Source organism: Pollicipes pollicipes, unplaced genomic scaffold (genome assembly GCF_011947565.3).
Source record: "Pollicipes pollicipes isolate AB1234 unplaced genomic scaffold, Ppol_2.1 Scaffold_3087;HRSCAF=3621_pilon_pilon_pilon, whole genome shotgun sequence".
Taxonomy (NCBI): domain Eukaryota; kingdom Metazoa; phylum Arthropoda; class Thecostraca; order Pollicipedomorpha; family Pollicipedidae; genus Pollicipes; species Pollicipes pollicipes.
The window spans coordinates 9,409,541-9,436,074 of NW_023596225.1; the positions used below are offsets into that span (position 1 = coordinate 9,409,541).

A 26,534-nucleotide genomic window follows, 5' to 3' on the forward strand; every position below is an offset into this window, starting at 1 on the left:
CTGACGTCACCTGCCTTCCACGCACGTCCGACGGGCGACCAACCCGCTGGAACAAAACTCCTGTGTAAGCAGGCCATGAGAACGAAGACTGACAGTGTTTGGCTCAGATGTATTTCAAAAAGGCGTTGGTAAAATTGGCACTGGTCCTTTTCAGTTCTTTGATTTGCACATGTGACGCGGAATAGCATAATTCTTGTTCTGACCGCTAAATAATCGATAATCGTCTCATTCGTTGACATGATGTGCTCAAAGTTTGCAACACAGTTCGCAAAATGTCAGTTTTTGACATGTCACGGCAGCCATATTTTTAATAGGAACGTCGCAACGTATGCAAACAAATTCGAACAACCAAATATAACTATCCGAATATTCCGATGCGGAAGCAAACCGAATGTTTACCTCTAATTGGTACGCGCGCTGTTATGCTTCACTGGTCTGAAGACTCCAGAGCTGACACCGTGATGACCTGGCCGCGACACAGACGACAAGCGGGTGATAGCGCTGACAGCTCAGTCAGCAGGCTGTCAGGCACCGTGGGAGGCGATCTGACACAGGTCATCAACAATCATGGACAGCCGCGACCGAGCTTGCGCACGACAGATGGTGTTTATTGGACCATGGTATCTAGACGACACTTCGCTCCTTTGGTGGTTCGACCACGCAGGCGACCATGCCGCGATCCCGACGTAGAACTCGCTCACGCCAGTTACAGAGAGCTTCGGGAGCTGAGGCGTGGCCGGCTGAAGCGAGCGTCGGACCTGCACGTCCTCGCAGCCACCTCATCCCTACCGCATCAGCTACATTCTACCCAGAAAGAAGCCGCACCGTGCGCGCCAGCGACATCCTCTGGCGTTGCGCGCGCTCGCACCGTCCGCAGATGCCGGCCTCTGCCATCTGCCAGCGCCTGCAGATGCGCCCCAGCAGGCGGCGGCCGGGGACTGCTGGCAGCGGTCGCGCCCGGTTGGCGAGACATTCCTGCGCGAGGTGGGCACGTGGCGACCGGCCAGCGTCGGCCCGTCCTGCCAGCAGAGCGGCGCGTCCAGGCCGGTGCCGCCTCACCACATTGGGAACCCGTCCGCGGCGGGGGCTTGCCAGAAACGTAGCGAAACGTGACCCCGTCGCCACCACGCGCAGTACTGTTCTGGGCTACACCGTGCTATGCGTATTTGTGGCGCGGTAGCTGAAATGGCGCCTTCCGACACTGTGGCATGGCGAGGGCTGCGCCACGCTGCCGGGATTAGTGTGGCCCCTGGCAATCTTAACTGATGACGTCCCGTTTCAAGCTGATAGGAATCACTTGCCACCGAATGAAATACGATGAATTTTGTATTTCATCCGCTAATGATGGTCGTAAAAGCGCAATATTTGAAGGAAATGGCTTACCAGAACATGCTATCATATTTTTTCCTAAAGCGAGCAGAAAGCTTTCATGCAAAAGTAGCCTTTTGACCCCAGCAACTCCTGGGCAGCGGAACTATTGCCACTTGGAGATTTTTTCTCGGCCTACTGGCGTATGCAGGATTTCGTGCTGTGGTGGGGGAGACGATTCAAAATATTTGCTGAATTTTTTATTTAGCTCATCGCAGGGAAACGAAAGTTATTTTGTATGGGGCTTGCCAATGCTATCGATCTAGTTATTTCAACGCATGCAACGTGATGATTTAGATGTTGACAACACTAGCGTGCATCTTAATAAATGCAAAATTGTCATAGGGGGAGTGAGGCACATACTCTCGGTGTCCTCCCCTGCATACGCCATCGCTTCTGCCGCGACGCTGCGAGCTAAAACACTGCGATGACGACGCTAACTCTACCGCCTATTCGCCCCCCTACGAACAATGCTAGAGTCGAAATCTTGCAGAATTCATACAGGGCGAAAAGAAAACTCAGTCAATAAGAGCATACCAAATGGACGGGGACTACAAGCCGCAACATCCACATCTTTGCCTTCAAAACACCATCTCAATTCTTGGTAGAGCGTATTAAGTACTATTCGTTCATGCAGCGACCTACCGCTGCAGCAAATGTTCTATGTCTTCACCATGCACCGCAAGGTATCTCCACGGAAGGCGTGGAAGCTTAAATAAATCACTATAACAAGGTTGGTTTTGATCCATTTACAACACTGAATACCAAAGATCTAACGTCGATTTTTGGCGGGAAACACCCCATTGCACCTTCCAATGGAGTTACGCGCCAGCTTCTGCGGAGCGTTCCGCCGTGGCCGGGGAGCGCGTACGAGCGCCGGCCGCGGCTCGCTGGCGCCATCACCCGGGCGGCTCCATCAGCCCCGCTCCGTCCCTGTCGCGGCCGCGACCATCTCCGCACCGGCTCCATCAGCCCCGCTACGGCCCGTCGCGGCCGGCGGCCCCGGGTCACCGCGCGCCGCGACCATCTCCGCACCGGCTCCATCAGCCCCGCTACGGCCCGTCGCGGCCGGCGACCCCGGGTCACCGCGCGCCGCGACCATCTCCGCATCGGCTCCATCAGTCGGCGTCAAGGTTCATCTGTTGCTGGCCGGCGGCCAGCCGGCGGCGCCGCGCGCGACAGCACCGCGCGCCACTAATGAGAGCGCCGCGCCGGAAGTGCGGCCAGTCGTGGCAGCGCGCCGCCCGAGATCGCAGCGCAGACCTGCCGCCGCCGCCCCGTAAGGCCGCCCCTCGGTGCCCGGAGAGCCGGCACGGGCCGGCGGGCCGGCGTGTGGTGCATAGCCGCATGTGGACCGGGCCGTAGACAGACGTGGGTAGATGACCAGGCCGTAGGTAGACGTGGGTAGATGACTGGCACTCAGAGAGATGACTGCGCCACGTAGTAAATAGCACAGAAGTCGACACGTCGATGGCCATCGCACCGTGATCCCTAGCTGTATATCCAGACGTAGCAGAACGTAGCAGGGTGAGCAGAGCACGTAGCAGGTGCATGGACACGCACGAGTTTTTCAGTATAGTTATACTACGGGTACGTCGCGTTTCCTTCCGGTAAACAGCAAGCTCCTGCTCTTTTTTATTCACAAAGCATCCAGGGGAAATTTGCACCGATCATTTCTAGAAGAAGTCTTATCCTCCAGCATTTAAGCCAAGAGTCCGTAGCAGCGACCCTGGCAAGAGTCTCGGGCAGTCCTTTCACCCCAAGCTCTGCCCCGAAATAGTCACGGTGTGTCGAAGTCACGCCGCTGGCCGTCGCTACCGAGAGACCAGGGGTGGGGCCAGCTGCAGCAACTAAAAATGAATTTATATTTGTTACCCGGGCTAAGAGGCAGGGTGAAGGCATGATCGACCCCGAAATTAACCAAGTCTTAAGTGAGGCAGAGCGAAAGTGACTCCTTTCAAAATTCGGGCATGGCGGAGGCGGAGCTCAGTCAAGCATGCGGGAACGATTCGTGGATTAGCCTACTCAAATGTAAATGCAACTAACTGCGACTGTTTTCGCTTTGTTTTGCTTTGAGAGCCAATTACATTAAGGAGTAAATTGAACTCTACGTAAGATGATATATCCCCGTTACGTGCCGGTAAACCAAAAAAATCTTCTAACAACGCCTGTGCGCTGTACTCGTTACACTTTAGACCTCATGTTGCCATAATCGAAATTGCATTTTTTTTATCATAATAACCGTCGATTACTTGTAATAATCATTTACATTGCAATTGCTCACGTAATTAAGCCCGTCTCCTTCATTTAGAAAAGTAGTAAACTCAGAAAGTTGGCGAGCCCTTGGAAGTGATAGTAACAATTGCCTCCACAGGCCGCCAGCCGAACCCAGAATAGATTCCTCTAAGGTCAGTCCACCACAGTACTCACGTGCGCATGGCCGACACCGTCCGGGGGGAAGTGGTCTTGGTCATGATGTCAGACAGTCTCAGGCACAGTCGGTGCGTGTCTACATAAAATCGCTTTCCTCGTGCTAAATTATGCTTCTTAGCAGCACATGTCAATCACGATGCCTACTGCGTCTGTTTCTGCGCGGCAGGCATAACGCACCATCGGAATCAAGCAATGAGTTTTAGAATGTCCATGTCACACGCGTGTCCGCGGTACGAGCGGGCAATAATGCGTGCACGGTTGCATCTTCAATATATGCGATGTCATCGATCCTGTGTATGCTATGCTTGTTGCCTTGACTAGGCACTAGCTTAATGGCGAGAAAGCGTGTTTTAGTGAACTGTTGCATGATCTTCAGTGGTTTTGCGTTCCTTACGATTGGGCGGAGGAATTTTATGCCAATATGCGATTATGTGAGTCACCGATGCCGGCCTTTGGCTGCCTTTGCTTCGCATTTCCTCCCATCCGATAGTTACAAATTGACGGCAATGTAATGTGCGTTCAGTTCTTTCGCGCTTTGATTGTAGGCTTACAGCTCAGCGACGCGGCCGTCAAAGGCGAGGTATTTTCCATGCATATTTTCCTTCGCAAACATCTGACGCAGAGGCTGCCGACATGGGCAGCGTAGACTCTCCCTGATATTTCTTTATTGAGGTCATCTCCAGTGCTCTGAAATAAATCGGCGTGTTCAGATCATGTTAAACACCGTCTTGCCCATCACAGAGATTTATGCAAACAAAAAGCTGCGGGAAGCGACCATCGGCATGATTGGTGATGGCCACCTGTGGCGGGCTGCAACGCGATACCATGGCAAGTTATCATCGCTTGGGTCAAGGTGATTTGCATCAGTAAGGCGTCCAAAAGTAGCATAACGCAGGCAAAACTGCCAGCGCATCTAAGAACCAAACAGAGTCAAGCTGATTGGGGGGGGGGGGGGGGGGGGTGATGAAGACGAAACGCTTCTGCGCAATAGAACCGGATCGGTACGGACATACGCATCGATTTCACGTCGCTCCGATCAATGGTTGCTGAGCTACCGGGCACGTTTCGAAGTATTCTCGCCCATTTAGCGAGCCAGGTATCCGCTTATCCCGCCGCTACACCAAAGGGTCCGAAACCAGCACTACTTCACGCGCCACAAGGACATCTCCACCCCAGTCAAAGCTTGCCTGAGACGCTCTGAGGTGTGATGTCAATCAGCACAAAATGCGATGACGTTGGTGAAGTCTGAACGCTGGACCGCTCGCCCGAGTATTATCCCACTGCCAGCTGAGCAGTTAGTCCAGACGGCCTCTTGGCAAATCTGCCTCAGATTTGGACGAGAAGCAAAAGGTGCCTCTGGCGATGACCTAATTTCGCCGAGCTCATGCATAAATGGATCCAGAAAAGCTTGGTAGAAAGAGACGACTTTCCCTACTTTTCAATGGAGATGCCAGAATTTGGGCTTACGGTTACGTTCAGGTCACGCCTTTGCCATTTAGCAAAAGCAAAATGGCAAAGGGGTTAGTCATTTTCTCAATGGTTAACCCCTCACCATAAACTGACGACCAAGCCGACTACAACCGATCGCACACTGCACATGCCCACGCACGCAGTGCGCCGTGCGCGTATTTCACGTGCTTGTGAAAACCTGCACTAGCGGCCCACGGTGACAGGAGCGTAGGCACCCACACTAGACTATTTTGGCCTCCAGGCAGGTGACCTATCAGATAAGCGTCATTTTGGCGGCTTTATCTGTCTTAGCCGCCAACTGAGTGAGGAGCCAAATATTTGTCTGAGAAACTTTTCCTGAGAAACTACTTTCCTATCTATCATTTTGCAAAGCCATCTCAAGATCAATACATCAAATGAATCGTGCTGCGTTGTACAGAAAACACTGCATCAATATACTCGTTCAGAATTGCGTTTGTCTCCCTCGCGAGAACTGGAAACGTGGGTATAACACGCGCAACACTAGGATTAAGGCGGGTGTGTAACACGCACTGCCCAGCGAAACCGCCAGACGTTTCATGCAAATCGTTTGGGTGGGAGAGCGCTGCAAATGTAGGCAGGAGCGGATGCGATCAGGCTGCATCTATGAACAGACAATGCCTGTGGCTAAACTGAGCTTGTTTATTTCCACAGGTACTCCTGAACAGCCGCAGCCATGCCGTCGACGAAGAAAGGGGTGAGTGGCATGCGATACCTAACGGAGCGGTTTGGATGGGAGTGCCAGCGACCGAGCCGACTGATGATGAGATGGGTCGAGACGCCTACAACCTCGACTCACGCTGGTTAGCAGGGGTGGTAGAAGCGTACTTTTTGTCACCGACCAAATTTCTGGAGGAAAACTTGTCGCCAGTAGCGCAATGTCATATCATATGACAAAATGGTCATTAAGTCCACGCCCAGTAACGTCATCGGTAATCAACCTACCACCGAAGGTCTCTTTCATCGATGCAATTTTCAATATCATGCACATAACCGAAACGTTCAATCATGCACTACCCTTCAACAAATGTCAGGATGAGTGCTGCTGCTAGGAAAGCAGGCGCACCTGCCCTATACCAATAAGATAGCCCAATCACAACAGTTTTCTTCCACATTCGGGGCTTGCCGGGGCCTGACTTGCAAAATTGCAGTGCATTGAAATCACCGCCCGCCTTATATCACTCGCATCGCAACGATTGGAATATGCCCTTGCGGCCAATCCCCGCATCTAGATTTTCCAGTATCTCATACTGTCTAGTTCGGGACACCGATGGTCGGCTGTTAAAAACAGCGATTCGGCCGACTGGCCGGGCCATCGGAAATACACTGCTTTGTCGCCGACCTGTCACCGAGTCGGCCGACCAGCTAAAAATCGTAGGACATTTGTGTCGCCTGGTTGGAATGAAACCTAGAAAAGATGCCATGGTGCCGTAGAGTACGGTAAAAAATGTTTACGGAAACGTTTGCTGTTGTTGTGGCGAAATGTGTTACCATGGAGGCATAATATCCATGTGTGGAGACCTCATGTTATGTTTTCCATGGCGTGCTGTATTTTTCGTCCTGGCCATTACCAAAATTTGCTGTCCAAAAACATTTTTGGTACCGAGCTTCGCGTGAATATCTAAATTTGTGTCGCCGACCTTATCCAGGAAGTCGGCAGGTTTCACCACCCTGGTGGTTAGCCGAGGCTCCACCGATGTGGTTTTACCACCCTGGTGGTTAGCCGAGGCTCCACCGATGTGGTTTTACCACCCTGGTGGTCAACCGAGCCTCCACCGATGTGGTTTTACCACCCTGGTGGTTAGCCGAGCCTCTACCGATGTGGTTTTACCACCCTGGTGGTTAGCCGAGCCTCCGCTGATGTGGTTTTACCACCCTGGTGGTTAGCAGAGCCTGGTGGTAAAGCAAGTCTAAATTGCATTATGATAAAATTTCAACTTGAGTGACCTCGCCCGCCTGCCACGCCCTCTTGAACCTCATTTGTATGCAATCGCTGATCGCAGCTTCACATGATCTTCAGAAACAACACGCGCAAGTATTAAAACTTGGTGCTGTACATCATTGCGGGAATTTGTTTGTGCGCTGTTCGGCCAGGAGTTACTTCTCTGCAATATTGCAAAATCGCCACATGTTTAGACCCTTCTGATTGCCGTGGAAATCGAAACTGGAAACGTGTGACGGCGTGTGATACGTCGCTCGATGACAATGTGTGATGTAGCAGAGGGCTCTTCACGCTCCACCCCGGTACACAAACCATACCACCGACCACTTTAGGGCGGCTTTATTTTAGCGTCGATTTCATATGTTAGTGATCAGAGCAGAGGAGGATGTAAAACAAGCCTCGCAATGCGGGTGAATGCGCCGGCTGCAGCTTACTGTCACGTCTCAAACCTGCCTGGTCCATAGAGAGCGTGCCAGTGATGGGCGAAAAAGGGACAAACGTAAGCTTTTCCGGAGTCGATCTTGCATGTAGAACTGTGGTCTGACCCGAGGGAAAGGTCACGGTCATGTCACGTCAGGTCAACCAAATAGCCATGTCGCGCTGCGCGTCGTGACCGATTTGTACAAAATGCACTGCTCTCAATATTTTGCCCACCATTTTTAACGACATAAACGGCCTGATGAAACTGAAGGCCAGAAAATAAAATCAACAGCATTGTTTCTAAATGAACGCCTGAATTTTGCACTAGCAAGTCTGCGCCCCCTATCATTCAAGAAAGGCGGGCCTCCAAACGCACTGATCAAACCTGCCGTCATTCGTTACCAACGGTGGCTGGAAGGTTCATGAACATAGTTTTTGGCATCATTTACATAATTACATTCGGTAATTCTCACGTTCGTTTGCGCTCCATCATCCCACACCACACAAGGTACCTTGCTGTCGTATGAGCAGGCTTCCTTTTCAAATTATTGGGTCCAATTTAGACCCCAACTAAACCTCACGAACAACTGTCGGAGATTCCTTCTGAGATCAGGGAGCCCAGGTCCCCTGATCCAATATGATAAGCGGACACTATAGGCCTAAGTAGGATCTTTGTGTGATTATGCCAGGTTAGGACCGCCCACCCCTTTCCCCGGGGATCCCCAGCTAAGTGATTTACCATACACCTCCAGCGCGTACAGTTCTACCTGCGTCAGGCCTGCTCTCGCTGGCATCCCCGCCAGGTCTCCGACCCGGAGGGCGGCGCCCCTGGACAGAGGAGGACCGGGCCGAGCCCATATTAGAGCGCCGCTCCGGGCGTGGCGTGTGCGCCTCCGCCCCGAGGGAATGCGGGGTCGCTGGGCTGAGGCCAGGCGCCGCCGCCGCCGCCGCCGCCGCCGCCGCCACGTGGCCCGCAGCCAGCGGCCGAGCGCGCGCCGTCCGGTAAAATAACTCTGAGTAAGCTCCAGCGGCGAAATAGGAGCCAGCGCCAGTGACATGCGAGTGACATCGACACATACGGACAGATACAGAGGACGGTGATGGCGGCAGACTGCCGCTCGACGAGGCCGGCAGGAGTTCTCGTTCTCCCACTTACAAGACGAATGGCAGGATCATCCTATCGCACGAGGCGGGTGGACACGTGTCTTTCCCCGATGCATGGAAATGTCGCACATTCAGAAGACTTGACGTCTAGGCTATTATTTTTACATAGCTTGCATCGGCGAATTCATTGGCCATCCTCCATAATACATCCTTTTATGTGATGCGATGCTTTCAAGGCCATCCTAGCGCCACCGAGGCGCACCGATCATCTACATTGTGCACCTGATTTCACGTCTTTACCAGTCCTTGTCACAAAATTAATATCGATCCTTAAAAACGCCCCGAAACGGATGGATTTTTTATTTATGCGCCTGTGGGTGTAAGTAAATACAAAGTGGACCACACTGTCCCAGCACGATTGTCCATTTTCTCCTTCACCAGGATCATCGAATCATGTAGCTGCAAGGCATAGTGACCAAAATCTTAAGCTTTGTCTGGCCTTAGCTGTTCACCTTTTCGCGACTTGAAAGTTTAACATTTTCCAGTTTCTCACACCAACTGAATGGGGTAGGGAGGGGGGGTGGGTGGGGGTAAAGCAGAAGTGATAATCTTAAAATGCCGAAGCGCGCCGCCTGATCAACGTTTAAGTGCCTCTACGATACTGAAGCGCAAGTTGTCAATGTTTGTGCTATTTGTTGCTGACTGCTTCATGGCTGTGCCCTCGGAGGTTGCAATGATATCCATCAAGCGTGTAGATAATAAAAAAGAGTACGTCCGTCGTACCAGGAGGGTACGTCCGTCGTAATCATGACAGGCAGGATTTGACCAGGTCGTTTAAGCTATCAAATTTCCCGTTAGTTGACATTAATACGACCACAGCCTGCGCTTTCGCTAGTTATAAATTACATAACTTACAAACAAAAACTAATGTGCGATAACCCTGGTACATGGTAAAACGTGCGGAAATAGATCGGCGACTGCAATGGGTTGGCACAATATAACCGCAAATACGCACGATGTATTACGTTTACTATAATCATTTTTATGGCGCAGATGTGACAATGCATGTACTAGCAGCTCCGGGTGCACAAACAGGGTTCCATCCTCACCACTGCGAAAACTGTTTACCAGCGAAGCAAGGCAGTGACTGCTCACCGACCGGAGGTTGAAAACGTTCCTTTCTCATTTTGGAACAACTTTTCAGTCATTGCATGCTGCCCACAAAGTTTTGCTTTTACTCAGGAGATCGATTGTATACCTTTCGGAAAGTCATCATGTACGTGCTAGGTCAGGCTGCGGAGGTATGCCGTGGATATTGAAAGTGATGGTGCAAGCATTCGCAGCCGTCTGTACTTCCGGGGCAGCAGTTTGACGTTTCTTTTTCTTTTTTTTTCATTGTTTTGGCGTAGCGGATCGGCTGGGTCGACTTTGTGTAGGTCAGAGTCCACCTCACCATTCGTGACTGTGGCAGGTCAGCGGCGACGGTCACGCTACGCCAGAGTCAGAGTCCACCTCACCATTCGTGACTGTGGCAGGTCAGCGGCGACGGTCACGGTACGCCACGTTGAAACGCTGAACGCGGGTTGTTGCTGACCATTTTGCGCTGCCCAATCAGCCATTCAACAGCTCGTATTCCGAACCCGTGGCTAGTGACAGTTATCACAAGCCTCTCTGGGTCTCGTGTCTCCGAACAGTCGCGTATAAAGTCGACGGGACGTCTGGGAGGCAGGGAGGGATGACCAGGGCTATCGGACGCCGCTCAGATTTCTTCAGTCTGATGGTTAGATGCTGAGATAGTGAGAAGTTGCGCATAGGCGATCCAGGTGGACACGGTTGTGGACATATCCAAGGCGGTATGCGTTGACTCAAAATAAGAATGCATTTTTTGTCGTTTGCCATCATTTTTGACGATAACGAAATTACTTAGTTGGTCTCTTGTGCCCTGATACATAGAGTAATACAAGGCGACCTAACCCAGTGTGACCCACATACAATATTATTTCTGGAAATACAACTATCATAAAGTTAGAAAATATTCAAACAGCCAACATTGGAATCGTCAAGCACTAAGTGCCAGCAAGTGAGCAGAGTTTTTGGTAAGCATATGCGAGCCACGACGCCTGCTATACAACATGCCATTTCACACCCATCTTGCCTTAGCTTGGGGCCTTTTCAGTCCAACGACCAGCCGCTCGCTTTTTGACGGATTGTCTGTACCGAGCGATGCGGTGTCTCTGAAGGAGAACGGAGGGGGGGGGGGGCTGGCAGCAGCCGCAGCAGCACGGGCCGCCGGCGACGTTACACGCCGGACCGACCGCTCTGGCTGAGTCACCTGCCGCGCCGCCGGCCCTGTCTGTTTGCCTTGGCCTGCCACTGCGAGGCGCGTTGGCTTACACTACGGCGTGGCTGTCCTGCCCTGGGCCTCGCCGTTCGTAGGGTTACGGAGAGGAGCCGGTCGACAGAGGCTTACATATGTCAGGGCTTGCTTCGTTTTGTGAAGAAGTCATGATCGCGCTGAACAAAGCACGGCTAATTTGGATGTTGAAGAGGCAGGAAGACCTTGTTCACACTGGAGGGTCATTCTGATCAGGTTGTTTTTAGACCATTTCCAAGACCTTCAAGACTTTAAACCTTCTAAGAGACGGGTTGGTATCTGGCACCCGTTTAACACAATCATGACCAAAGATGATCGGCAGCTAATGATGAACGCAACAGAGAGCTGAATTATGTATGTGAAAAATCCGTGTCGAAACCAAATCGACACCTGTACTATATACGCACCATTTTAGGTGTCTCCTTTACTTTCAGTCGAAGAAGTCCAGCAAGAAGGCGGGAAGCAGCGTCTTCTCATCCTTCTCCCAGGTGCAGGTCTCCGAGTTCAAGGAAGGCTTCGCTCTGATGGACAACGACAAGGACGGTATCCTCAACAAGACCGACATCAGAAACTCCTTCGATATCGTCGGCAAGATTGTGTCGGACAAGGAGCTGGATGACATGTTGAACGACGCGCCCGGTCCTATCAGCTTCACCATGTTTGTCAACATGTTCGCTGAGCGGCAGTCGGGGCCTACCGACGACGACGAGATAATCATCAAGGCCCTCAAGGCCTTCGACAACGGCCAGGGCAAGATCGAAAGTGAAGCCTTCCGCAACCAGCTGATGGTGTTTGGAGACAAGATGAAGCCGAAGGAGGTGGACGACGCGTTAGCCGAGATGGACTTCGATGATGAGAACAACATCGAGCTGGATCCGCTGATCGAGATGATCGTGGGCAAGACCGATGATGGCGGCGCGGCGGAGGACCAGGAAGCGGCCCCGGCCGAGTGACCTGTAGAAAGGTGGGTCACCGCTCCTCGCTGCGGTCTAATGACAGTATGAGCAACAGGGTCAGGCGTCGCCCTGGGCGTGCTGGCGTGCCTCAGGATAGCCCCCTCAGATCACCTTCCCCGTCTGTATTCACCAGGTAGCGATACCCATGTTCTCTGCTCCCTGCCGTGCGTGATTCAGACACGCTCCCTGGGCGCGCAGTGTTCGACACTGGTCCGACTCGATGACCCGATCGTGAAGCTCTCGGTTGCGAGGTGCCCCCGTCAGTTTCCCAGCCGGAGTGCGGGGCTCATCACAGCCGTCATCGTCTGTCCGCAGGCCCATCGCCGCCGCGACTCTCGCCAGACGCAGGCTCGCCGCGGCCGCGACTCTCGGCGGACGCAGGCTCGCCGCCGCTGCGACTCTCGCCGGACAGCCCGACACCGTCTGGCCAGTCTGGCTGTCTGGCTGCCCGGCTGTCCGCTGCTCTGGGACGGGGGCGGGCCGGGCGGGGTCAGCGGGGCGGGCTCGGCTCGGATGCTCCCGGGACCCCCGCCGCTGCCCGCCCGCCCCCTCACTCTGGCCGTACGAGCCGTACAGCCGCCGACGGCACACTGGACATGCCACTAACTCGGTGTGGTTTGTGCGCTGAACAATACATGGTCAGGACCTGACAGCGCGGGGCGACGCTGGCTTCGTTTGTGTTTGACAGGGGGTCGGCGGCGAGCTGGACAGCTAAGATCTTGCTGGTAGATTGTGCGGAATTGGACGGCCAGATCACATCTCTCGACGCGGTCACCGGTGAACAATCTCTGGGGCAAGATGAGTTTCAGAGTCGCACTGGCGCAAGATGAAGGTGAAGCCGAACCTGACCAGCAGCTTCAGTTTAGGGTGCATGCAAAGTTCCCAATTGGTGCGTGAGCATAATCAGAATGCGACCATAGCTATCAAGTCAGCTGGCTTCTGTTTGATTGAAGCCACGCATTAATCTTCTTTTACGAAGGGAGGGGGATGGCATGAGCCCACTCCATATTCTCTGCAATGTTTGCCATAATCCAGTGAAGTCAAAACAATCGACATAGTTTTGTCATTGCATAATTATTACACGTTTCAGCAGATCTGTTGCTGTTCCATGCATGACGAAAGGCATCAGAAAACCAGTCATTTGAATCACGGAAAACATTGCTCCTCAGTTTTTGATACAACTGCGTTGTTGTAATCCGCTTCCAATAAATTCTTCGGTAGATCCCGATCGTGATGCACCAACAAAAGTGAAAGAGCTGGCAAATTACTGGAGACGCACTGCAAGAACACCTTTAGAAAGCAGTTCAGTAGCAACAGCCTTGGCGAGTCAGAACCCTAGTTCTGAGACCTCGAATCTTCGCGAAATTTCCAGCCCCGTATCCGCCGTTCTACCGTCAGCCCAGCCATCTGTTTGCGAGCATCAGACCGCGCCACGCCCGTCGCAGCACCGCCTCGGCCTGCTTCGGCGGCGGCGATGGGGGCGGGGCGCGCCGGTGGCGGCCCCCCGCCGACACGGCGGTGGTGGGACCGGCACGAAGGCCGCTGGCCCGCCCGCCGCCGCCGACGCACCGAAATAGCGTGCCGAGGCGAAACGCGAGCCGAGTCAGCAGCGGCTGCCGAGCGCGGCCGCTCCGACGGCTGGGGAGCAGGCGGCCGGCGCTGGTGGACGAAGGTGGCCGACCGGTCAGAGGGAATTGCGTCTCGTCGTCGTCGGTCGCCTGGCGAACGCCTTGATGGGGATCACAAACTAGGCAAGTGGTCTTGTTGCAGCAGAAGTAATACTTCTGGGAAACAGCGCTGTCGTGCTGGGAATCAGATTAGAAGAAAACCAGATCATGTAAAAATGGTCCGGACCAAATCGCGGGTAGCGTGCCAACCTCAAAACATTGAACTAATTTGACTTTGAAAATTCAGTTGTGGTGTCTTACGATAGTTACTGTTGCAAGGAAATTTTGACACACATTTGCCACCCGCGCATTTATTTGCGCAAACGAGGGAAAACGCTGTCTCAAAAGCGCCGCACAGTTCTCTCGCAACCAAATCCACGTGACATGACCTCGAACAAACTGTTGTGCAGCACATGAAAATCATCGACAGCACTGAGAACTTCCTCTTTTCGCTCACGTCGCTCGCTTTTTGTAGTGATCGCAGAAAAACTGCCCGGAGCTACTGCTCCCACTCCTCTTACCGAACAAGGGATCGAAAACCGGAGCCCGCGGCCGCTGTAAGCCGCGCCGTTTTTGCCGCTGACGGCGGAGCGCCGTCGCGCTCCGAGCTCGAACTGTCGACGAGCGGCGACGCGCTCCGAGCTCGGGCTATCGACGAGCGCCGTCGCGCTCCGAGCCCGGGCTATCGACGAGCGGCGACACGCTCCGAGCTCGGGCTATCGACGAGCGGCGGCGCGCTCCGAGCTCGGGCTATCGACGAGCGCCGACGCCACCAGCGCGCTCTTCGGCCGTGCTGCCAGCCAAACAGGCCCCGATTGAATGCATATTTTATTTCTATGCGTCTCTCGCATCAGTTGACCAGAAACAAATCATATTGCCTTCCAATGACCCGAAAAAAGCACGTCATTCGCTGAAATTGCTGGTGGGCCTGCTGCCTGCGTTACATTCGGGCCGACTCGACGACGTCACCCCACGACGAAGTCGCCCGAGGGCACGACACGCCGAGCACACGCGCACCATGAGTCCGGAACACAGACGCGCCCTCGCCCCAGCCAGAGATCCGGCCGGAGCGCGGTGAGACGCGGCCCACCCGCCTCGCCGCGAACATGTCATCATGCGGGATCAGACGCCGCGGACGCCCGCCAGCCGTTTTCCATCACGCGAAGCCCGGCTTACGGCCAGTAAACGAACCGCTGCTTGCTAAGCCCAATGGAACACACACTTTGTCTGGAGATCTGCGTGGAGTATATGGCTTCGCAAGCTCACGTCGGCGACATGGACCGCGGCTCCCCAACCAACAGCTCCAGCCGCCGCTTGTGAGCGCACCGCGCCGCCCGCGGCCGCGTGAGCACTGCTCGCTCCCGCCGCCGCCGTCCGATGGCGCTGGCGTCCGCGCCAGGCGGCCTCCGCCGCCGCAGGGCGCCGCCAGCGTCGTTTCCGCGCTGACCGCCGTCAAGCCGTGCGTGCCCGCCGCCGTCTTGCCCGTCCCACGGTGCTCACTTCGATTCGCGCGCCGCGCTGCGGCGTCAACACATCAACCCGTATGTCACGCGGCCGGGCGCGGCGCCGGCAGTCCCGGCGCCGCACCACCGCACCGCGCGGCCGGCACGCCAGCTCCCGCGCCGGCGCCGCCCGCTTACCCTGAGGGGACCCGGCCGGCCGGCTGGTGGCGCGCCGCCGGCTCGCCAGCTCCCACGCCGGCGCCGCCCGCTTACCCTGAGGGGACCCGGCCGGCCGGCTGGTGGTGCGCCGCCGGCCCACCAGCTCCCACGCCGGCGCCGCCCGTTTACCCTGAGGGGACCCGGCCGGCCGGCTGGTGGCGCGCCGCCGGCACGCCCTGACCCAATGTCCCGGCCAGGGAGCGGGCGCTGCCGCCGCCGCGCCGGCCGCCGGCCCGTTGCACTGTGCGTCCCGACAATCGTGCGCTAGCGTTCGCGCCGCTACCGTCATGGGTTGTGGTGGGGCACGAGTGGCATCGGGTGGCCACCGCCAGGACCTGGGGACGGTCAGAAGCACGCCATCAGGGGTCAGAGGAGCACCTGAGCACGGCCGGAGGCACTCGGCAAGAGGTTTGAGAGCAGACGAGCAGAGGGTCAAAAGACCAGCTAGTCTTCAGTCACCGGAGGAACCTTAGAGGGTTAGAGGCACTCCGTCAGAAGTCATCATAAGGCCGTAAGGGCGTCATAGGTACATGGCCAGGGACACTGCGAAGTCGACCTCAGGCAACAGGGCATCATTCTTGGTCTTAGTACTGCGGCAACGAACTTACAGTGCGAGACCTGGGAAGTTATGCTCAAGCTAACTGACGTGCCCTAAAGTGCATCAAAACGTAACAGCAGAGCACAAATCCCTGTCACAACACCCCTGAGAAAACTTCAGATCGAACCTCCAACATGAAGCCGAACAGAGACTGAGACATAAGCGGAGGCAGAGCCCGAGTCGGACACGGACACAGCCCAGACACAAACCGTGTCGGAGGCAGAGACGGCCGGCTGACCCACTGACCGTAGACGGGCGGCTGCGGCTGCTGGAAGTAGTAGGGCTGCGGCCCCAGCGCCATGGTCAGAGCCATGGAGGAGGAGGTGCCCGTGCTGGGCCCGCACGAGTACGGCTGTCCCTGCATCATGGCCAGTTGCGCCGGCGGCACCAGGTACATGCTGCTGGCCGGGTAGCCGCCGCCGCCGCCGCCGCCAGCCGGCAGCTGGTACAACAGGCCCGCCTGGCCGCCGCCGCCGCCGCCGCCGCCAGGAGCCAGTGCCGCCTGCTGCGGCACCATGCCGTACGCCAGCGCCTGGTGCGGGGGAGGCGGTGGCGGCGGCGGCGGCGGGGGACCCTGTTGCGGCTCGTAGCCGGCCGGCGCCGGCGGCGGCGGTGGCTGCTGCGGCTGCTGCGGCTGAGGCTGCTGCTGCGGCTGCGGCTGCTGCTGCTGGTACATGGAGGCGTGCGCCGTCGGCATCATCCTGACGATCACCTGTCGGCAGAGCGGGGCCGTCGGCGGTCGCTGACGACGCCGCCCGCCGGCACAACCGAAGCTCGCTGCTGGATGGACCGGGGGGGGGGGGGGGGGGGGGCAGCACGCTTCAGCCGCACCATCAGCACCGCACAGTCGCGAAGCACGCAGCCAAGCCGGCTGACGTCGGCCCGACCGCGCCACAAAGAACAGCCAGCTGTTCTGCGACCGTGCTCGGCGGCCACCTCCCGCGTGTCCGCCGACGACGACGGCCAACAGCGACCGACCAGCGACGGCACCGCGTTCTCATCCCCGGCAGTCTGCCGGCCGGCTGGCGTCCGCCCGCCAGCCCTGGCCTGTCCCGTACGGCTCACCTGGCCCGGGTAGTGGTGCGGCGCCACCATGCCGTTCTGCGGCATGGGCAGCGCGCCGTGCGGCGCCGGCGGGTGGCCGCCCAGCGGCGACGGCGCCAGCAGCGGCTGCCCAGTCATGGCAGCCACCTGCATCTGGGAGGCCTCGGCCCGCGGCGACACGCCCGCCAGTGCCGCGTAGTCACCTGCCGACGGGAAGCGCGGCGTGAGGTACGGCCGGGGCCGGGTCAGAGGCCGACACTCGCGGCCGGGGCCGGGTCAGAGGCCGACACTCGCGGCCGGGGCCGGGTCAGAGGCCGACAGCTCGCGGCCGGGGCCGGGTCCAGAGGCCGACAACTCGCGGCCGGGGGCCGGGTCAGGGCGACACTCTCGGCCGGGGCCGGGATCAGAGGCCGACACTCCGCGGCCGGGGCCGTGTCAGAGTGGCCGACACTCCTCGCGGCCGGGCCGGGTCAGAGGCCGACACTCTCGGCCGAGGCCGGGGACAGAGTCCGACACGAGCGGCCGGGGCCGGGTCATTGGCCGACACTCGCGGGCCGGGCCGGACAGAGGCCGACACTCGCGCCGTGGCCGGGACAAGCGGCTGACACTCGCGGCCCGGGCCGAGTCAGTGGCCGACACTCGGGCCGGGGCCGGCGGAGGCTGACACTCGCGGCGGGGCCGGTCAGTGTCCCGACACTCGCGCGGGCCGAGTCATTGGCCGACACTCCGCGGCCGGGCCGATCAGTGGCCGACAATGGCGCGGCCGGGGTCGGGACAGAGCCGACACTCGCAGCCGGAGCCGGGTCACGATAGAGCTGAAAAGCAAAGGCTGAACACGACAGGGTCGCAGATTGACACAACACATGCATAAAACCCACCATTTGGTCAGTCCGTCATCGGTCAACAAGCCAGCTGGCCGATTGGCTAGCTCGTCAGCAGCTGGTTGGCACGCCGGCGAAGTGGGATGCATGCAGAATGAAGACAGGGATGCACACAGACACCCGCAGCCGCAATAAAGCGCAGTGACCGCCAAAGACCGTGGCTGCCGCGGCAACTCCTTCACTGCCGTACCGGCCCAGCTGGCGCGCCCCTGCCCGGCGGCCGGCTCCCACCTCTCTGCTTCTGGTGCCGCGGCGCCTGGTGCATCTGGTGCGGCAGCGGCAGCGACTGCGGCCCCATCGGCAGGTAGCTGAGGCCCGGGTGGCCCGGCATCGAGAGCAGCGACAGCTGGCCGGGCATCAGCGCCGCCTGGGGCGTCACCACGCGCGCCGGCGGATCCGGCTGCCGGCGGGGAGTCGCGCTCAGAGTCACAGTCAGGGCGGCAGCGGCCGAGCGGTGCCGGAGGCCCAGAGCGGCAGTGGACGCTTACAACCGCAATCAGAGCGGCGTCGACCGCTCAGAGGAGCACTCCAAGAGGCACCGGACGCTCCGAACCACGCTCAGAATGGCGCCGGACGTGTAGAGCTGCACTCAGAGCGTTACTGGACGCTCAGAGCCGCCTCACGGGCCGCTGCTCGGTCCACAGGTTGATGGAGACGTGAGCAGGAGGAATGGGGATAACAAAATACTGTACCAGTGCACACAAAATGCAAGCGCGTGAGGACTGCGGGTTGAAATGGGCAAGGGTAAATGCATGCACAGGGATTGGACACGTCGCAGACGTTAACAATCTGCCGTATCATTTGCCACCAATGAAGGCGACGTCATTCGCTTCGACACCCCATAATAACCCTGATATATAACGTTCGCAGCTGATTTTCCCTCATGGCCAAACCACAAGCTCAGAGCGCATCATACCGCGGTGCCCAATCAACAACAATCCCCTCGTACGTCTCGCAACAAAACAGTAGCGTAGCTGGCGGGACGCGAGCTGTCCTGTTTTGTCGCGAGAACCCGGCATGCGGCCGGCCGTTGGGCTTACCGAGTAGCCCATATTAGGCACGGGCACCGGCGTGAACGTCTTCGCGTTCGGATTCATCGTGAACTCCTTAGCGTTCGGGTTGAGTTTGGACCTTGCCAGCGAGTCTGCCAGCTTGGGCACGTCCTGCTTGGGCGTAGCAGCCGAGTTGGGCGTGGTCACTGTGCCCGCGGAAGGCGTCGTTCCGCCCGACGAAGTGGGCGTGGCGCCAGCAGCCGAGGTGGGCGTGGCCGGCTCACTGGGTCGACCACCGGCCGGCGTCGACGCCGCACCCTCCGCGCGCGGCGCCGCCTCCTCCGCCAGCACGAAGTTCTCCTGGAACTCCTTGAGGCCGGTGAGCGCAGGTTTGCCGGCGGCCGGCGGCCGCTGCTGCCTGTCGGCGGGCTCCGGCGCCGGCGGGCCCGCCTCAGCCCGTTCCTCCGTCGAACGGCCCGGCGGAGAGCCGCGCGCCCTACCGGCGCCCGAGCGGCCATGGTGCGACGGCTGGCGCGCCGGCGCGCCGCCAGCCGTCCCGGGCCGCGGCCGCGCCGGCGGCGGCGCGCCGCGCGCCGGTCCGCGCGGCCCGGCCGCCGGCTCGCGCGGCGGCCGCCGCGCCGGCGGCACGTACCGGTCGGCGCGCGCGTCGCCGCTCGGCCGGCCGACGGCCGCGAACGCCGCCTCCTCGTCGCCGTTTTCGGCGTCGGCGCGGTGCCGCGAGACGGTGGGAGCGCTCGATCTCGTGCGCGATGCGCGCCGCCCGCTCCAGCTGCTCCTCCGAGGTCAGCTCCAGCGGCGTCGTGTAGCCGGCCAGCGTCTGGTCGAACGTTGACCGCACGCCGTACATCTTCTCGTTGAGGCGGAACATCTCGCGCGGGTCCCAGCCATTCTGCGGACGACAAGGCAGGAATGGTCACGCGGTGCTCGACGCGGTGTGGGCGGCGCCAGGCGGCTGATCGGGCGTGGACGACAGCCATGTCGTCGTCATGGAGTTTCGTACACAAGTGCTATGTATCTACACCAGAGACGCAACTTTCTCCAAAAAATCAGTCCGCAGCCCAGCCCGCCCCACCCAGCAAGTGGTGCAGCCCGCAAAAGCCCGCTGTGCTACATTGCTGACCCATCAACCCGCAAGCGCTAAGTTATGGCAATATGTATTTCATTCTTTCACCTTAATTTTCGACCAACAGGTTTCAGTGTGCAAAAATGACATGTCAGTGTGACCTAAAACATAGCATTGTTTGGCTAACATCAGTGATGTTGCTTAGAGAGCGGTTGTCAAAGTACCTGGACAAAAAATCCTAATGCACCAAAGTAGACATTAAACACTATGCTGGCAGTTTTCACCAACAGATGAGGAGAAAGATGGGGGAAATTAGATTCGTCCATCACCAGAAACTACCCAAAATTTCACCCTTCTATCTCATCTCAACAGACTGCAGAACATTTCTTCTAAAATTGCCGACATCAACCGATGGCTTTGCACTGAATGCACAGAGTAAAAAAATAATAAAATACACAATCTCTCTCTCTCTCTCTCAAAACATAGCATAGCACTCTCTCTAACTGACCGCCTCCTCGAGCGAGACCAGCTGCTCGCTGGGAATGTCGTCCTCCACCCAGGGCTGCAGCTCGCGGGCAGCCAGCGAGCCGTTCGTCTTGCCAGAGATGGCGCCATCTGTCTGGAAGCCCGCTGGAACATCCCGCATGCCGCTGGTCAGTCGCCGACCCCGGCGCACCCCACAGTCACCAGCTGACAGCGGTCACGCACACACACCGCTGGTCAGTCGCCGACCCCAGCGCACCCCACAGTCACCAGCTGACAGCGGTCACGCACACACCGCTGGTCAGTCGCCGACCGCAGCGCACCCCACAGTCACCAGCTGACGGCGGTCACGCACACACCGCTGGTCAGTCGCCGACCCCGGCGCACCCCACAGTCACCAGCTGACAGCGGTCACGCACACGCTGCGGAGTGCACCACGTGACTTTTGCGGCATGCCAGTATCCAACACAGGAAACGGCACTTCGGTAACACAGTGGCAGTGTATGACGCACCAGAGGGCTGGCGTCGTTCGATACGCCGTCAGATGCTTCGAGGAGTGGGTTGGAAAAAAACATAGCTCGCACTAGTCATGTTGGGCTATGTTCGAGGCTTTAACTTGTTACAGCTATTTGCAATGGTATTGTCTGGTTCCACCTCCCCCCCCCCCCCTGGATTTGCAGCATGGAAATGCATGGAGACTTGCATAAGGGTGTAAATGAAAGTATGGCAAAACATTTCGATAAATATTAGACGGCTGAAAGGATGGTTGAAAATACCGATACGACTGTATCGTTGACATTTCACGAGCCACCAATGTGAGACAGAATGATTCCGATAAAAGCTGCATGGTAAAAGAGGGACGACTTTGAAAGGAATGACTTCAACGGCATATATTCTCTCATATTAAATCAATTAATGCTGGTGGCAACGATCACACCGAAATTGCCAATGATTGTGGCTTTTCCTGGCTAATACAAGCTGATTAACACCATAGAGTAACCAGCTGAAACGACGCAGTGACTTCCCCCTGATGAGTGCTGTCCATGGGGACAAGCAAAATGCCTGAATGGCTGTCGTACGCGAAAATGAGCCAAGAACTACGCTAATCTAGACGTCTCATTCTCCGAATCATCGCCCAACCAACGCAAAGGACAGCGTTACATCTCGGGGAATAGACTGGTCCACTTGGATGTCCCATTCTCTGAACCACCGCCCACCCAACGCAACGAACAGCGTTACATGTCGGGGATCAGACCGATCGGCTTGAATTTCTTTCGAAGCAATGCTCGCAATTTTTTCAACGTAGGATTCAAAGTAATCTGTCCAACTGGCGTGAAAAAACAACCGACGAAACCGCCCACACTGCACACCAGGAAAGGGGGACAAGCACATCAAGGGATAAGTGAACCAAACCCAGTTGGGCACAGCTCTTGCGCAAGTAGAGGACGAGTTGGCTTTGTAGGCAGGTCGACGTTAATATCAAATGCACCGCTGCATAGCGGCGCAAACCGGCGACTGTGTCTGCCCGGCGAGCGGAGCACGCCAGTCGGGCGTCGGCGTCTGCTCACTCTTAGTGGCGTAATCCAGGTCCACATTGGCCACCAGAATGGTGACGATCTGGTCGCTTTTGAAGATGACCTTGTCGCGGATGGCCTTGGGGTCGATCTTCTTGGGGTCCTCGCGGCTGACAGGGTTGGCCAGGCCCAGCACGAAGCAGTTGTCCTCGGAAACGGACTCCAGCACGCCCTCGTACAGCGCCTGCGACTTGGTGAGCACCTGGCCAGGAGGAAGCTGCTCAGCTGGCGGCCTCCGCGGGCCGCGGCGGTCACCCGCACGCGGCGGACGCTGCGCGGCACACCGCCGCAGCCGGTGCGCCACCCGCGTGCGAGCGGCGGCTCCGGGCCGCGTGTGGCTTCGAAGACAAGGCAGCAGTCTGCAGCCCGTGCGTTAACTCACGCACGCGATGTTACCAAGTGCTACAGAGATATGCCAAGAATTCCTGCCGGCTCCGATACACACAGCAATGCTACACGCCACTCCTCACATTGCTCTTAATGGAATGCATGCCTAACGCAAGTGTGTACGCCATCAGGCCTGCACCCTTTAAGCATGCACCAACCGATCAAGCTAAAGCATGTGCGGTCTGACCGTAATGCATCGTTCACCACCAGCAGCGCTGGAACACACCAGCACGAGCACGATCCGGCGCGCGCCGCCGGCGCCGCCGCCGCCGGCGGGGCTGGTCTCTCTCTCTCTCACCCGGACGGTGCAGCCGAGGACGGAGGTGAAGACGTGCGCGTACTTGGGGTCGGCGTACACGCCGGCGGCCTCCGGCGGCGGCCGGTCCTGGCTGGGGCGTGGCTCGCGGGCGCGACCGAACCTGGCGACCGGTGCCCGCCGCGTCAGACGCCACCGCGCAGGCCACAAGGGCAGAGGCCGTGGGCCGGCGCGCCGCTGGGAGGCCACGGCAGCGATGGACACGACAAAGAATATAAACGAGGACAGAAAAAGAAGGGATTACGGAAGAAAAAAAGAAGAGACGAAAGAAGAGGAAGACATGTATACATATGAATATGACTATAATGCATATATATACATATATATATATATATATATATATATATATATATATATATATATATATATATATACTAATAGCAACACCTAGTGCATATGGCATGAACATTATCATACTGGTACATCGAGCAGTTGATGTCTTGAACTCGTGGCGATCTATAACTTACCTTCCATTGTTATTTGCGTTGGATGGTCCCGAATTTCTCGACTTCCTGGGTCGGTTTCCCTGGTTGTTGGAGTTCATTACGGTTGTTTCTGTAAGTTTGTGTAAGTATCTGAAAGAAACAACACGACCATGGTACGCGCTGTGGTATGCCACATTAAGGAAACTTGCCTCACCGACAGAATGCTTTTCATTCACACCAGTGGAAAGATAACGCGAGAACGGTGCATCACTGTTGCTAGCGTTGTGCCAGGAGATCCACACTGTACTGCTAAGGTAAAGTGCGAAGAAAAAGCTTAGAATGGAGGAGGTCAGACAGTTTCATAATGCAAAAGTCCCGCCGTCAAATGATGCAGTTCAGCCCCTTTTGATGATAAATTTTCCAGCGCGTTGTCAGTACGTAACCATAGAAATGTGGGTGGTGGTAGAGCATCTGACCGGCGAACACAACAGCATGGATTCCAGACCTCCTGCAAGGTGTGTCGCGATCGGGACAAGAGGCTGTGGCCGTATCGGCGACTTGCGACGCCGCGGGTTCGAGGTTCGCGCCTTGCACGCAGTTTGCGTGCACTCCGTCACAATCCGCGTGAAAGGTGGCGGCGGCGGCGGCACGCGTTATATTGATACATAGTCATCGAAATACCAAGCAACACTTTTTGGGATTGCTCCTACGATGTCTTATGTAGCACGCCGACGCTTGGCCTGCGAAACGTCATGATCAGAATAAGGCCGGTCCCGTAATGCTGCACCGAGTCCTGTGGCAGTCACATGTAATGTTTCTCGTCTGCTTCCGTTAAGAATAGGATGCCAAAGACCAGACGATACTGCGGCCGCGGCCGAACTGCTTTACGCAGTGGCTTGAGATGGCGGAGTACACTTCCGATCCTCAACAATCTCCGCCCATCACGCGACTCTTGAGAAACACCGCGCATCACGGGGACCACGCTAGGATTGGCGGCCGTTCGCAGCCACCTCCTCGTGTCGACCAGCCCGAAATTGACAGTCTATGCCAGAGGCTTACCATGTGCCCCATATCCTTCTGTCCTGCCAGGAGCCATCAGTGACATACCGAATCGAAAGTCTTGCCAATGTTGGGGTAGCTGGCATTGGTGGGATCCCCATGAATCACCACCTTGGTCCAATCCTCCGACACCTCTAGCAGCTCAGAGAAGCAGTGGGGTCTGAACCTGGCTGGTCATTGGAGCCAGTGGGGTGAATCTTTTTGTTGTACTGCATGGGATCACTCTACAAGCACTTTTTGAAATGGTCCACATTCACTGCAGCCATCTAGTTTTGAACGTTTTTATGGATGCTTTTGTTTCAGTCCATCTGAAACCCACCACCCAAGGCACATCAATTCAGCATCAAATTCATTAAATAATTTTGTCTCCAGCCTTTCTCCAGCAGAATTGGGGAGTTTTGTGATACATAAAAGTGCAACACATACCACCAACATGCCAAGTTGGCCCACTTTGGTCATAGCCATCTGACATTTCAATGTCAGTCAGAACAAACAATGCACCTGCTCACCTGCTGTCCCATGCTAGTGCCACTGGATGCATCTCTCCCCTAGACTGTGGGTCCATTGCTATTATAATTATAGCTATTATACATAGTTTCACCTTCATGGCTTCCGCTCACAAACTGATAACTCACAAGACATGGCCCCTGCACTATACTGCAAGCTCTGGCATGCACATGTCTTCTCAGTGGAGATGCTGCTTAAGTACTTGTTTGGCCATCAGTCTTATCCTGCCTATTACTTATAATATTCATTTGAGATCACCAAGTTTTAGCTTTAGTGTGAGCCTGGAACATACATACTGCCAAAACACTCTTGACTTTGCCTGACATTACTCGCAATGAATTTCTTACTCTTTCTCACAGTTACAATGCTAGGCCTCTATTATACCAAGATAATTAAGCAAAGGCAATGGTTTCAGGTGACAAGCATACCTTTGCAATGAGGTCCCCATTTTCTTAAGTCTTAGTGTTTCTGGACATCCAGATGCCCATGCTGCTGAGCATGTCTAGGCTTGTCTTAACAAATATTAAAGCTGACAATAAAGTAATTTTAAGGCACAGATGTAAACAGGTAAATTTACCTGTTCAAATATACCTAGCTGCAGTGAAACAATCACAGGTATCTTATTGCATTACATCATGGTAACATTAAACTAAAGTACAAAGTGAGATTTGGATGCTATGAGGCCCTTTGACAGCCAGTTGGCACATGAGCAGTTATTACCAGTGAAAAGCAGATGTTTGGTGTTTGCACCATGTGTTTAGTATTCAAAGATATTAGTAGTGCTTTGATGATAACATTGTGACATGCTATGATATAAACAAGCTGCACACAGGTCACAGTCTTCACCTTCACAATGTAATTCCATCTAGTGGTGCGTCTTGAAATAGATTGACAAGCAGGATACCTCTGATATTTCTGGGTAACTTTTGATATGAGTAGATCTCATTGCTTGCTGGACACCACCAGCCCATCCTTGATATGCAGGTAATAGCTTACAGAGTGTAAATAAGGCAAAGCAACAGCAGGAGATATGGCATGTGCCTGGGTGTTGAGTAACCTTAGTGGGTAAAATGATGCCTGGCTTATTTTGAAATCCTATTATATCTGTAGCATAACAATTTTCTGGAATAACATGAATGATCATCTTCCTCTTTAAGGCATTCTAATATCTCATTGCTTAAAGGCATTCAAAATATTTTAAAATGTTAGTAAAAAGGAGCACAAATATCTTCCTAACTGTATAATGAACTAATAACAGCATATCTGTCACTTCAGTGTTCATATGCACATCATCTAGCAGATGGCACTGTGATGCTCAGATGAATGGTGCTCTGAGAAAAAGACCTGCAATGTTTTTAGACATATTGCTATCTTAAAAAATTGGGGCCTCACATTTCCAAAGTGAGCAAGCATACTTAGGTATATTGCATGATAACACACATTATACCTTCAAACACTTTTCATAGAAAATTTGTTCAACCTCAGCATATTAGTTGCAGCAGCCTAAGCACAACAGAAATCAATCAGTACACTCAGCCCACAAGGAGCTAGGTTCTTCTCCAACTTAGTTTTATTTTTAACAAATATGATAAAACAATGGCACTCAAGTAATGCCACACTGACAGCAAACTCACCTCTGAGCAGTAGCCGGTCGGTTTATCCCCTACACCATGATAATGCATGAACTGCCTGCCCGGAAGTTCTCCACTCAGAAGAAATCCATGGAATGGATGGCTGAAGTACCCCACGACGTACAAAGACCTAAACTACT

General features: G+C 55.7%; 2 protein-coding genes across 3 annotated transcripts; one reads left to right on the forward strand and one right to left on the reverse strand.

Annotated features, from left to right (window-relative positions):
* Positions 1 to 2,607: 2,607 nt before the first annotated feature.
* On the forward strand, positions 2,608 to 12,758 carry LOC119089728 (myosin regulatory light chain 2). 2 transcript variants are annotated; one of them, XM_037212540.1, is made up of 4 exons: positions 2,608 to 2,647; positions 5,944 to 5,986; positions 11,564 to 12,093; positions 12,401 to 12,758. In XM_037212540.1, the coding sequence occupies exons 2-3, from the start codon at positions 5,966 to 5,968 to the stop codon at positions 12,080 to 12,082; spliced, it is 540 nt and encodes a 179-aa protein (XP_037068435.1). In that variant the 5' UTR covers positions 2,608 to 2,647; positions 5,944 to 5,965; the 3' UTR covers positions 12,083 to 12,093; positions 12,401 to 12,758. The 2 variants fall into 2 exon arrangements, with proteins under 2 accessions (XP_037068435.1, XP_037068436.1); XM_037212541.1 differs by lacking the exon at positions 2,608 to 2,647 and adding an exon at positions 3,747 to 3,776.
* A 5,101-nt stretch (positions 12,759 to 17,859) lies between these two features.
* On the reverse strand, positions 17,860 to 23,316 carry LOC119089341 (ataxin-2). The gene is made up of 8 exons (XM_037212010.1): positions 23,240 to 23,316; positions 22,755 to 22,875; positions 22,064 to 22,271; positions 20,521 to 20,642; positions 19,673 to 19,838; positions 18,977 to 19,134; positions 18,168 to 18,282; positions 17,860 to 17,870 (listed from the first exon to the last, which is right to left on the reverse strand). Exons 1-8 carry the CDS (start codon positions 23,314 to 23,316, stop codon positions 17,860 to 17,862), a joined length of 978 nt encoding a protein of 325 aa, XP_037067905.1.
* Between the last annotated feature and the right edge of the window lie 3,218 nt (positions 23,317 to 26,534).